Here is a 14,183-nt window from a genome sequence, read left to right on the forward strand (position 1 = left end):
TGACTTCATGTTATGCTCATAAAATAAATTCAAGATGTTTTACACTATTTTAGGAGCAAATTACTCTCAAGCAGTTGTTGCAAAGCTCATATGTAACGCCTATGTTTTAACGTACTTAACACCAGGAAGATTATAACTATTTTACACAAATTTGTTAATTAGCCTGCATATGCTTTTGTTCTCAATTATATTTAATTATCATTCATCATTGGTGTAAATATGACTGTATGTAATTTCTTTAAAATAACTTGTAAATATTTGTTCTTTTACTGTGGGAGCACTTTATTTGAAACAACAGATATAATTAAAAACAACTTTCTCAAACATAAGAAAATCACTCAAGTAAAAATTTGTGAAATAATAGAACTTCTACAATTAATCACTTCCTATAATTATTTCTCATTTCAGAACAAAATTTATCTCTAAAAAGATGGGTTAGCAGTGTGCTCATGCCTAGCAAGTACATTAACTGATATTTTCGTAAACACTTAAGACGAAATTTTTTTTAAGAAGTTCACTCAAACAGCCAAAAAAGTCCTTTATTACTATAGATACGTCAATGAGATTTTAATCTTATTCGATGGTACAATAGATGAGAGTAATGTCGTGCATTCACAATTCAACAGTTTCCATTCAAAAATTAATTTCACTATTCGAAGAGAAAAAAAGAGCATAAACTGTTTGGAATTAAAAATTTCAAACGAAAAATCTTAACACATATTCAATATTTTTCGTAAATCAACAACAACAGACATAATTATCCACAATCAGTCATGCCACCAGAGAGCACACAAGCTCACCTATTTTCATTCTATGTTACATAGACTAAACAACTTACCACTGAAAAAAGAAAAAAAATTGAGAAAGAACTAGTTCTTCTCTGAAATGCAGCGAAAAGTAATGGTTATCCTAAAAACTTAGTAGACACATTATTCAAAAAGAAAACCAATCAAACACATGCCAGTTCCATAGATGAAATAACTTTAACCAGAGACAAAAAAGAACCAGAGAAAAATAAAGTTCTTGTATGGCCATACCTAGGTATATTTCCAACAAAATCACTCGATGTTTCAAGAACACAAAATTATACCAACAATCTACAATGATTATTGAGATACATCTCACCAAAATCAGAACCATTTTTGCAATCAGTAATTTACAAAATTAACTGTGAAGAAGGCCCAAAATTTTATTTAGGACAAACGGGAAGAAAAGTTAGTACACGATTTAAAGAAAACACGACAATAAGCGAAAATAATCCATCTACATTTGCTGCACACTTAAAAGACACCAACCACAAAATACCTAATGCAGATGGATCACTCCAAATATTACATAAGTTACAGAAAGGAAAAATCATGGATGAAATGGAAGAAATTGAAATTTACATCCATTTAAAAGATCAGTGAGACAGAGTTTTAAATGAGCAAAACTACCTGTGAAATGGGAAATTCCTACACAGTGTTTTACCAGTTCTACAGCAAAGCATTACAGAACCACAGAACGTACAATTATCGCTACACTCATTAATAAATATAACTGTACTGCGAAACATCACGCAACCATAAAGCAGTTTTTACTCGACTCTCATAGTTTTCCGTATTGTTACATTAGAGTACTGGAATGGATTTTATACACAAGATCTTTGTACCAACTATTCAAAAGTGATATGCTCCCACAATAAAAGAACAAACAAATATTTACAAGTTATTTTAAAGAAATTACATACATTCATATTTACACCAGTGATGAACAATTAAAATTGAGAACAAAAGCTTATGCAGGTTAATTAAAAATTTCTGTAAAACAGTTATAATCTTCCTAGTGTTACATCCTTTCAAACATGGACCTTATATATAAAGGCCTTTGCAACAACTGCTCGAAAGTAACATGCTCCTAAAATAGCATAAAACATCTCGGATTTATTTTATGAGCATAACATGGATTCATAGGAGCAATGACATATATGACATAATTTACTACAAAAAAATCATCCATAAAGTAAGTTATAATGCGCCTAGTGTATCTACAGATATGACTTTTTCCACATCAACATCACAAGTGTCATTAATGTATGCAATGTATAATGCTTCCATTTTCGATATTTGAAAATGGCCTAAGTCCAAAATTGTACAATCATACATGAAATAAAGAGAATGGCAGCTGAAGGCATCTTTCAAAAACTTCATCACAGCTGCAGACTGTATCATACTGAAAATTAGAACATATTGTGAACTCAATCATAATGAGCTATCCTAGACAGAATGACATGTTTCATGCCAACCAGCATGGATTCCAAAAACGTTGGCCACGCAAAACCCAAACTCGAATGTTAACTAGATGACATTCTGAAAGCCATAGAATGAAGTAATCAATTGGATGCAGTATTTCTTTACTTCCTAACAGCTGGAATCAGTCAACTGATACAATCACCTGAGTGTAACAACTTGTGGGAGTGATCACATAAGGTCACAGTCTTAGGTAAAACTGGAGTGATCACGTAGGTTCACAGTCCTTGGTAAAGCTGGAGTGACCACACAGGTTTACAGTCCGAGCCAAACCAAGTGGCAGATCTCAGTAAATTGACAGTACGCTGATAAGATGCAATCAGTCTACAAACAAGATTGTTTAGGAGATTCTCATGTGATGTGTCCCAGAATATTGTTAAAGTATGTGGGACCCATGCCAAATAGGACTACCCTGGGACACTGAACACATACAGGGAGGAGCAGCACAGATGCTGATAGTTTTTTTACCCCATGGAAGAGCATTACAAATATACTGTATAATCCGAACTGACAGGTGTTTAAAGGCCAACTTGTCTCTCAAAAGCCTACGTTCAAAGTTCTAAGAAACAGGATTAAGTAACGAATCTAGGAATATACCAAAGTTCCCTACGTACCACTGCCATAGGAACTACAAAGACAAAATCAAATAATTTAGAGTGAGCACAGAGGCATTTAAGCAGCTATATTAAACACGCTCCCTACACAAATGGAACCAGACAAAAACTGTTACACGTATTACAGTGGGAAGTCCCTCTGCCATACATTTCTCAGTGGTTTGCAGAGTATGTTTGTAGATGTAGATCTAGACTAGAACAGGCAAAGAGAGCACTCTTCACCCAAAGAGGTCTACTAATAAAAAAAAACTGGGCTTAATATGAGGAATAAATTCTGAGAAAGTGTGTATGGAGCACAGCATTCTACAGATGTCAGTCAAGATTGTGGTAAGAGTGGAAAAGAAGAGAACTGACACATTTGAAGGGTGTTGTTAAGGAAGAATGATGAAAATGAAGTGAACTGATAAAATATGAAATGGGAATGTTCTAAACAATATTTAAAGGGTTGGGAATACTGTATGTTGGGAATACTGACAAGAAGGAGGGAAATCATGATATGACGTGTTACGTCATCAGGGAATAGCTCCCATTATACTAGAGGGAGCTGCAGAAGGTAAAACATGTACAGAAACACAAGAGATAGAAATACATGGAACAAACTATTGAGACCACTGGGTGTAAGTGCTAGTCTGAAATGAAGAGATTGGGACAGGATAGGAAATTGCAGCGGGCTGCAACAAACAAGTCAGAAGATCGATGGCAAAAATTCCTGCAAATAGCAGACATGGGTGAAAAGACAGATTCCACCATTTAGATCTCCAAAATAATTTAAACACTGTACCACATTGGTGTCTCATAACTAGATAAAATCCTTCTCAGATACTTCCATTGATCAAAGACGTGTGTCTCGAAGAAATACAATAGGATCACTGATGTCATCAATACACAAAAATGGAGCATCAATAAGGTTATCAACTATGATCTGTTGCTGATGAAGCTGTAGTCTTTAGGAAAGTATCACAGCTGGACGATAGTAATGCAATGCAGAATGCATGAAGTGCATCATTTCCATTACCTGTAGTGAATGGGAGCTCTCTTTAAATATGGATAAAATATGGATAAACAAAAAGCAATAGTATCAAATTACAAGAGTATAGGTAAATGCCTAATAGTAATAACACAGAGCAATGCCAAATACAATAACATGTGAGGTCGGTAGTACAAGATATGAATCTAATACTTGCATCAGTTGTGAAGCACCTGATAAACTGCAGTGGATCTGTTAAGAAGACCATGCAAAAGACAATAGCATAATCTTTTTTTAGAATATGATACCAGTATTTGAAGTATATACCAGGTAGGTGCAATATTTGGAAGTTGCACTGTTTGAATCATAACAGATGACTATAACTTACACGAAACTGCAACAAATGATCAAGAAATTTAATTGGGAATTGAAAGACACACTGTACTCATGAAACTGTACTTGGAGAATTTAAAGAGTGGTGCCCACTTAAATTCTCTTATCTCTGTTACTGTGTCATAGACAGGGGCAACAAAAAGGGTTCGGCAAAAAGGCTTTCTTGTGAATCTCACACACACACACACACACACACACACACACACACACACACACACAGAGAGAGAGAGAGAGAGAGAGAGAGAGAGAGAGACCAGGTCTAGCTTTGGCAGTCAGAGACAGTGGGTCATGTGTGAATGTGTGTGTGTGTGTGTGTGCATGTTGTCTAATTCAAAAGAAGGCCTTTTGGCCAAAAGTTTACTTGTTAGTAGTCTTTTTGTTGTGACTGTCTGCAACTCAGTATCTCCACTATATGTACTCGAAGAGTACAGGGTGCAGCCGATTGCAGGTGGTGGCTCATTTCAATGCCAATTACACTTGTCGCTTTGGATCAGAGGGGATTCTCTCCGGTTTTTGTCAGCTAGTGGAAATGGTAAACACTGTCAATCTTGCTTGCGAGATTAAGGTGGAACTCACCATTTGCAGCATCATCGACAGAACCAACAGTGGTCCTTCCATGCAGAGCTGAGAGGAGGGTCTGAATCAGAGGCTCAGGCAGTTCTGTGAGCTTGTACGCTGCTGATTCCTTGACTTGCATCATCGGGAGGTGGGTTTCGGGTTTCCGCTTAATAGGTCAGGAGGCCACTACACACAGGAAGCAACTACACGGGTAGTGGGGGCTGTGCGGAAGGGACTGGGTGGCTTTTTAGGTTAGAGGGTGGCTTTTTAGGTTAGGGGGACTCAGCAAACCACAGAAAAGGCACCCATCTAAAAGCGGGCAGGTAAAACACAGTAAGGTAGTTGTAGCAAGAGTCAGTATTGTAGCTGTAAATTGTTGTAGCTGTGTTGGGAAAGAACCAGAGCTCCAAGCCCTAACAGAATGCACTGAAGCTCAAATAATTATAGGTAGGGAAAGCTGGTTAAAGCCGTAAATAAGTTCAGCTGAAATTTTTTCAAACGACCTAACAGGGTTCAGAAGGATAGATAAAATGCAGTTGGTGGTGGAGCATTTATTGCTGCCAGAAGTAGTTTACCTTGCAGTGAAATTGAAGTAGATAGTTCCTGCAAAATAGTATGGGTTGAGGTTATACTGGACTAAGCTATTAATTGGATCATTTTAACGACTCCCCAACTCAGAAGATGTAGTTGCTGAATAGTTCAAAGACAACTTGAATCTCATTTGAAATAGGCACCCCACTCATACAATTATAATTGGTGGTGACTTAAATCTACCCTCGATATTCTGGGAAAGTTATATGTTTAAAGCTGATGGCTGGCATAAAACATCATCCGAAATTGTACTGAATGCTCTCTCAGAAATTTATTTTGAACAATTGGTTCATGAGCCCACTCAATGCGTAAATGATTGTGAAAGCATACTCGACCCCTTAGCAATAAATAATCCTGCCATGTACATGAAGAACAATGCCTGGTGGTATTTCAGAAGGTTTTGGTACTGTTTTGCACCTGAAAATGATCACTAGATTAAGTTTAAGCACAATACAAAAGGACAATATTGTAGTGCATTTTTTCATGCCCACTTCTTTTTATAATTACAGATTTTTACTTATTTATTTATTTTTCGATGTTGAATAATGAAGCAATGGAAAGAATATTTTCTCTTCACACATTTGTGGAGTTTTCCGAAGTATTTCAGTTTTTTTTCACACGCTAAGTCCATGACGCTTCATAAACCTGTAGCACCATCCAACTCCATCCTTAAAATCTGTTAAGTTACATTGTACGGCTAGCTTACAAGTGTGTATTTGAATCATTTTTGTATTACTTCCAATGCCATTTTAATGGTGTCCTTGAATCCATTTTGATATTTCATCTTCTACTTTTGGCCATTTTCCATTCAGTCTTCTATCTGCACATTTAGTCTTCCTCATTTTCTTCAGCTCTTCTTTACTAGCTTGCCAATAGCAAATGGTTTTTTGTTGGTGGAGGGCCAAAATGGAGCTGCGCTGTTTCGATGTTCTTCTGCACAGTCTATTACTTTCAATTTACAGTCCCCATCATATGAGTAACTTTCTTTTTTCCATTATGAAACTAGCTACAAACAAAAATTCTGTACTGTTACCGATACAACAAATCACTTTCAATTCAATTTCACTGGCACTGTCGACTGAAATGACACATCATAGGCTAGACAGTGTTCTGGATTTGTGACGGCAGGGCAGGAGGGAGACAGTGTTAGCAAGCTTGTAAATCATCACAACTCATGTTCATCTCAATGGTGCACTGCTGCTGCCAGTTGAATCCATTCTTGCCAGACAGAGATAGGTTTCCTGCAGCATCAAGTACAAGGTCATTTTTAAGACTGGTGGGAATTTTAAATAAAAAACTGGACAATTTGTGTATTAATTTTGAGTATAAGATGCACCTGAATTTTGCAGGCAATTTTTTGAAGAAAAAAGTGCATCTCATAGTCCTTGAAATATGGTACGTCAACTGGTTTGTGACACAAAGTCTTCTGTTGTTGCATAAAATCTACCAAGTTCTGAATGTGATGTTCACATTTTCCTATCAAAGGGATCAGAAGAGAAGTCAAATGTTTAGCTAGGTAATATGTTGTGGCCCCTATAACGCTCACAATGGAGCGAAGTGGAACCCCTTCCTTAGGGATCTTAGGCAGCCCATAAAGTCGTGATGGAACTGGCAGTTGTACTCTTAAGCTCCTTTTAAAATGTTCAGGAAACTGGCTGGATCTGAGAAGTGCAGATGTATTCCAATGTACTGCATCAGTTATATCTTTCTGGAGACAACAATGTGCTCGAGTCCTGCAGTAAATCCATCATCTTGCTGAGGTAAGATGTTGAAGGCAAACGAACAGTAGTGTTTTGCTTGTCTGCAGGTAAAATCACTACTTCTGTGTCTTCTCTTCAGGAACGGAGAGTTCTCGTTTCTTCAGCATTGAAGTTCTGCCTGGGTGCGGGCATCCTGGTTATGGGCCTGCAAGTCTTTTGCCTTATTTCTTCAGCAGTCTCATCCAGAGAACTCCACAAGGGTGGTTTTTCTTACCTCTGTTGGTGGTGAGTCCTTAAAGATTGGAAGGCTACTCAAGAAACATTAAATAAAATGTGTCTTCTGCCCTCCAATGTGAGTGCAAACTATGCTGGGTTCCAATAAAGACAACCTAGTTCTAAGGAGACCAAGAATATATAAAATCACATGCCAATGTGGGAAATCATACATTGGCCATGCATGTTGGACTGTTAAGGATAGCCACATTGAACACAGACAAGGCAAAGATCCTTTCATCTGCTACCACATACTGGGACTCCATCATTTAAGAAGTACTCAAAATACATATAAGTACCGACTAGATAAATAGAGACATGGAATTTCAACTCAGCAAGGTGTGGGAACCAACACTAGCAGCTCTAAGGCATCATCAGCCACAGACAAATAAATGTGAGTCAACACAGATGGGGGAACTGGAGTACACACACTTAAACTGGGCGCCAACACTCTGCATGTGCGCACTCTGGGTCAAGATTTGCGGCCAAACTTTCGCCGCGTTGCACCTGCGGATACCCTGGCCCGTTTCTTTGGCAGGGGCACTGGATGTCACCATGCTCTATGATTCATCTACAATAATGTTATAGCCCCACCCCTTGGCACCTGCACTTTTCTAGCGTCGCATTGGATAATGTTGTCAAAGCTATACAGTATTTCAACAAGACAGCTGCACGTCATCTTCAGGTGCTTGCTGACATGTTGCTGCATTGGCTTGGCAAGCTACTGCAGCGACAAGTCAATAAGTACCAGAAGATGACATGCAGTTGCCTCACTGAAATACTGTGTAGCTTCAACAACACTATCCAACATGAAGCCTGTGAACCATTGAAGTAATTATGGTGTCGAGAAAATCTCAAACTGGAAGATATAACTTGTTTAAATGGAAGATATAATCTGAGATAGAGAATGCAAACCAGAAAAGGGAGCAAGTGCTACTTGTGGATGGCAAGAGATAGATGAACGCTGAAGACACAAGTTCCATGTCTTAGTGATTTGAAGCACTCCTTTCTTTAAAAAAAAAAAAAAAAAAACCACACTGAACTCAACTGTTGAAGTATTATCATCAGCACCATCAGCCATTCCTGTCAAGAATGAGCTAGGTAGATTGACAGCTTTGGACATTACTGAACAAATGTCTGCAAGTGAGTGCAGAATGCCTTTGGTTATCGTGAGGAAAAAAAAGGCAGGAAAACTGTCAGAGAGCGATACATATCCCATTTGGATACCAGGCATGCTTTTCTCTGCACCTGCAGGAGACCGGTATTTTTTGAATGTTGATCTCTCCGGAGCTTGCTAACGGTCCTCCTGGAGGAGGAATTGCAGTAAGTCCTGATAGTCAACACATCACAAGGATTGTATCATTTCAAATGCTTTGTTTTCGGGGTGGCCAGTGCACAAGCAATCTTTCAGTGGTTCCTCAAGCAATGGCTGCTGGGCATTCCAGGCTGCATACATTATGTACGTGACATCTTGGCAACAGGAGCCACAACGGAAGAACACTCAGGAAACTTGCGGCAGCTGTTCCACACCACCAGTCCACAGGCCTCAAATGCAATTTTGAAAAATCTCTCTTTATTCAACAGTTGGTGGAATACCTAGGACACGTCATCTCTTGCAAAGGTAATAAGCCCACACAGGAGCTGGTCAAAGCCATTATTGCACTTCCTCTCCCCATAAGTTGAATGGAGCTCCAGTCTTTCTTGGGAAAATAACATATTAAGGGAAGCTCATGCCAGGTGTGGCATCGACTGGGCATCCACTGAACAAGTTTTGGAAGAAGGGCATACCTTCTGAATGGTCAGAGGCATGAGAACAAGTGTTCCATACCCTGAAGCAGTTCCTCCCCACTCAACAACCTGTGGAAGAGGGGAATTTAACATCTACTGCCTTCAACTTTACATTCCCAGTCAAATGGTGAGACTAAAAGCTCATGAGAGACTCGAAAACACTCAGGAAGGAATATATGGCCCACATTCCTACAGATAAGATACTAACACTGTTTTGAATTCCTACAGGTTGACACCAGAGGGAAGATGAGTCCAGTGGAACTCGTCTGTGGCTGTCTGCTCCACATGCTCCTTCATCTTATTCTGCCAATGCCTGTTGGGGCATGTGTGCACTGTCTCCACACTTTTGACTGGGCACCTGGGTGCGGGCATGGAGCTTCAGATGCCATGACAAGCGGACACCAGCAGTCGTCCAGCAGTAGCGAGGATGCTACATGTTCATTCTGGCTACGGGGAACCAAACAGTGACACCGTCATAATCAGATCTGTTGTTTTGGGGACCCAGCCTCCATCCCCTCCGGACCCTCCAGCGGACACCATCATGACAGCGCCACTTTTTGTTTCTCTTCTGATGGACCCTCTGCTATCTTCCTTCCTGCTCCTGAGCTGTTCCTGCCCTCCGGTTCTCAGCCCTGTTCACCAATCCTGGCCACATCCTCATCTCCGTCTGTTTATAGGCTGCCCGAGATGGACTGGATGTCAGAAGATCAGGCTGTGGTTTCAGCCCTGCCAACACAACCCCCACCAATGTAGCTCCCTTCCACACCAAGATCCACCATTGAAACGGAATGGCTATGCCCCCATTGTGTATGCTGTGAACTGTTGCCCTGTGACATCATTAAATATGCTAGTTGTGGAGGTGTCATCTCATTTTTTTATGGTGTGAGTTACAACAATTATCAATGAACGTTCAAGTATGTTAACACATATTCCTCCATTTCCCTGTTTAAGAATTTGAAATCTTCCTCCAAGGTTGTTCAGTAAAAGTTCAATAATATGGAATCTCCTTTTCACACCCCTCTTTCAACTGTAAATTCTTCATCAACACAAAACCTAGTTCTGATTAGTTATTATACTCCAATCATTTTTTAACAACAGAGCATTGGGTGTTTCCAGGGAAGACAATTTACCTGTTGCTATTCATTCTGAGAGAGCACTTGCTGGTAATCGTGCCAATATCAAACACCCACAAGATTTGTGTGTGCTGATGTGAAACTTCCTGGCAGATTAAAATTGTGTGCCGGACTGAGACTCAAACTCGGGACCCTTGCCTTTCGTGGGCAAGTGCTCTACCATCTGAGCTACCCAAACACGACTCACACACTGTCCTCACAGCTTTACTTCCACCAGTACCTCATCTCCTACCTTCCAAACTTTACAGAAGCTCTCCTGCGAACCTTGCAGGACTACCGTATTTACTTGAATCTAAGCCGCACTTTTTTTCCGGTTTTTGTAATCCAAAAAACCGCCTGCGGCTTAGAATTGAGTACAAAGTAAGCGGAAGTTCTGAAAAATGTTGGTAGGTGCCGCCACAACTAACTTCTGCCTTTGAATATACGTAGCGCTACACAGGCATGCTTTGCAGGCACAAAGATAAATACTGGTGCCAAAACCTCTGTGTCAGTAAATACATTTAAAAAAAAGGTGGAAGACGAGCTTTTTTTCCTCCGCCCCGAGTTTCGACCACTGCATTTTCATACATTATCCATTAAAGTAAATACAAATTCTGTATTGTTCATCTTCGAATGTTGCAGCGTTTCAATGTACTATGAAAATCCGGCTGGCAAGACTGTTAGGGATGTTTGTCATTATGGCCAACTCTACATTCTGAATTTTTTCCTACCTGTGAGAAGAGATGGTTGCTAATAGGAACTTTTATGAATTGTGAATCACATGCAGTATTCTCTTCACCATAAGAATAATATGAATATAAACATTTTGCCATGTATTCATTCGTGTTTGCTGCTATCTCATTTAAATTCTGTCTGCCTAATAAACTACGAAACGAGTGAGACAACAGCAAACGCGGAAGAATATACATATCATGTCATGTTTATATTCATATTATTCTTATGCGTAATAGTGGTACAGGCAGAACTGAAGCACGGCAATTGACTGGATTTTTAAATCTAAGATGACTAATTTCTGTGCAGAATGTAATGTACTAAAGAGGCGTCTGCAAAGATTTTGAAACGGAGAAAAATTTTCGCTAAACTCTCGTTCAGAACATCTTCAATCATTTGCAGTCTATTATTTGGTTCTTGTTGATCATTATCTAGCGCACACAAAAGCAAGCCATGTCGCGACCGGCGACAGGCCGTAAACACTCATTATCAGAATGCGACAAACAATGCATGACAGTACAGTAATGCATCTTCAGCTAAGAGTGATGTAAACACCTATAACAAAGAGAACGGCACTTATCAGATCAAAGAAAATTAAGCAATCAATTCAAACCAGACGAAGCACATGGAAAAGGTAGGGTACCCGTATATATACGGACGAAGTGCCTGACACATAGCAATGGCTACCTGGTAAAGCTTAACTGCTAAGCTTATGACTCGTACCAAACTACTGTAGCTGTATCGTCATTCATTCGACCTAAATTGTGTCTCATATTACAATGGACCAACTTTGTTTCGATTTGGAGGTGCAGCCTAAAACTTTTCTCTCCCCTTGAATTTCGAGTCTCAAATTTCAGGTGCGGCTTAGATTCAGGAAAATTTTTTTTCCTTGAATTCGAGTCTCATTTTTCAGGTGCGTCTTAGAATCGAGTGCGGCTTAGATTCGAGTAAATACGGTAGCACTCCTGAAAGAGAGGATATTGTGGAGACATGGCTTAGCCACAGCCTGGGGGATGTTTCAAGAATGAGAGTTTGAGTCTCGGTCCGGCACACAGTTTCACATCAACCCACAAAATTTGTTGATCAACCTCTTTTATTAGCTTTTATACTGCTTATGGTGAGGTTCACAGAGAACATGTTACAGTTGTTTGTTTACACCACTTGTGGCATGTGACATCATACGTGTGCAACAGAGATAACATAACCTTCACAAAAATATTACATAAATTGCATTTATAGATGAAGGATTAATCATGGAAATCTAAAAAATATTCCAGGTAGTGTCATCCCCACATGAAGAACGACTTAAGAAAGTAACATTATTAACATTCCAGCTGCTTCTCTCACAATCAAGCTTTACTATGGAAACATATTAACTTCAACAGACTCAAATATTTTTGTGCATCTTTGATGAAATGCTATACAGCTGTTGACAATTTTGTACTTCACACTTGAGCTCATTATGCATTCTACTGAAATTGTGTACATGGTAGTGCATCCGAATATGGTTTTGGTTGTTGGCAATTAACTCACTTTGAACTGGATTCTATGTACAGCCATAAATTTCATCTTATCCCAGATATTTATCACAGCTCAGTTACCATTATAATTTGTCACAAACTGCTTGATGCGTTTTAATGAAGGATAATGCTGTTTTAATCCTTCATTAAAACTTAAGTACAGTTGCTGAATCTCAGTCATGTTCAAGATTGTATGCTTGATGAGCATTTACTGACAGTGTTTTCATCATCATCTCTAATATCCTGGCAGTTTTGCTGTTCTATTCATGTTAGGGAATTTATGAAAACATACAACATAACAAGTGTAACAAGAATGATGTAGAATTTTGTAAAAACTTTAAGTTCTGTAATTTATAAATCCTCTTTCTACAATCAGTGTGTATTTATATGTCTCAGAGCTCATACGGGAAATTAAAGAATGCTTGACACTTACCTGTTTTGAACCAAATATGCAGGTAATATTTTCAGATATAGTATTGCTTCCCTGAGTACTAACAACAGTAGTGCGGCTACCCTTCTTTGGCTGGTTTGTACATGTGATCCTTTAAGAAAATAGACATTCTTGTCAGAAGATGAATTTAAAGGACATTCTAAAACATAATACAAAGGAAGATAAAAAGAACTGCACAAAGTCAACTGTGCTACCAATTTATGAAATTGTTTGTGAATATTTAGTAAAATATCGGCAACAATATTTATCAAAGCATCTTAATGGTTTAGAGTAAATGGATTTTTTCTTAATGAAACCAAAATACAATGAATGTATATGACTAAGTCTTTTATGCGTCAATACTTTTTCCAGATCTGATGATGACTGTAAAACTGAAACCAGTTACATGTTCAAACAAATTCAAATAGTGACAGGGAATTCTACAGTTTACATTACTAAGTCATTTTGCTGAGAATACTGTTGTGAACAAATCCTGCACAGTGCTGTTCTGTGGTTATTAAAAAATGGATCTCATGTTGTGTCCATGTACATAAAAGTTGATTTTTGGCTGCAATGTTCAGACAGCCAAAACTGTTCTTAGAAATTAATTACTGTTGAAATACCAGCACTCTGGAACAAATTCAGTATGATTTTTTAGGTCCAGTTCTGCAGATGATTATCACAGATCTTTTTTCCATGACCAGCAGCTTATTTAAGTCACTTTGGGCTGTTGCATTTTGTATATCTGTTCAATAAACAATCTTCATGGGGTCCCATTAACCCCCATAGGGCGCATTGCTAGTTCGCAGATAGGGCAGGGTCAGCTAAGGCATTCCAAAGTGCACACGAGCTCAATGTGCGGGCCACATGCAGGTTGAGGCTCAGCCTATCTCGGCTTAGCGCCATCCTTCTCAGAAGTCTTGGCACATGCAACATTTCATTCAGCATCACGGTGTGGCATTTTTTGATCGGCACTGCGTTCTTCAGTTTGGTACAATCATAGTGTCAGCACTGTTTGCCCTTCACTATTCGTCCATGGTATAATGGAAGTTTGATGAAAATGAGGCAATCTAGCGATCTATCATTACAACCCTTGAAAAATAAATGGAATTGAAAGAAGAGAAGGATAAAAACTCTCAACACTGCACAGTAAATATACAGTCAGATAATTGACAGGTACTGCAAATTTGCTTCAGAATGACATTACAACCTTTTTT

At 38.8% G+C, this 14,183-nt stretch overlaps 1 protein-coding gene across 3 annotated transcripts in view; it reads right to left on the reverse strand.

Annotated features, from left to right (window-relative positions):
* The window catches only part of LOC124787963 (mismatch repair endonuclease PMS2), a 157,728-nt gene that overhangs the window by 105,984 nt on the left and 37,561 nt on the right, over positions 1 to 14,183 (reverse strand). For all 3 annotated transcript variants that reach the window (XR_007016039.1, XM_047254969.1, XM_047254970.1), the window contains exon 5: positions 12,970 to 13,078. Coding sequence is in view for 2 of the 3 variants with exons in the window: in XM_047254969.1 (XP_047110925.1) it covers positions 12,970 to 13,078 (109 nt within the window). In the remaining variant the exon portion in view is untranslated. The remainder of the gene's footprint in view (positions 1 to 12,969; positions 13,079 to 14,183) is intronic.

The sequence above is a fragment of the Schistocerca piceifrons genome, chromosome 3 (genome assembly GCF_021461385.2).
Source record: "Schistocerca piceifrons isolate TAMUIC-IGC-003096 chromosome 3, iqSchPice1.1, whole genome shotgun sequence".
In the NCBI taxonomy this organism is placed as follows: domain Eukaryota; kingdom Metazoa; phylum Arthropoda; class Insecta; order Orthoptera; family Acrididae; genus Schistocerca; species Schistocerca piceifrons.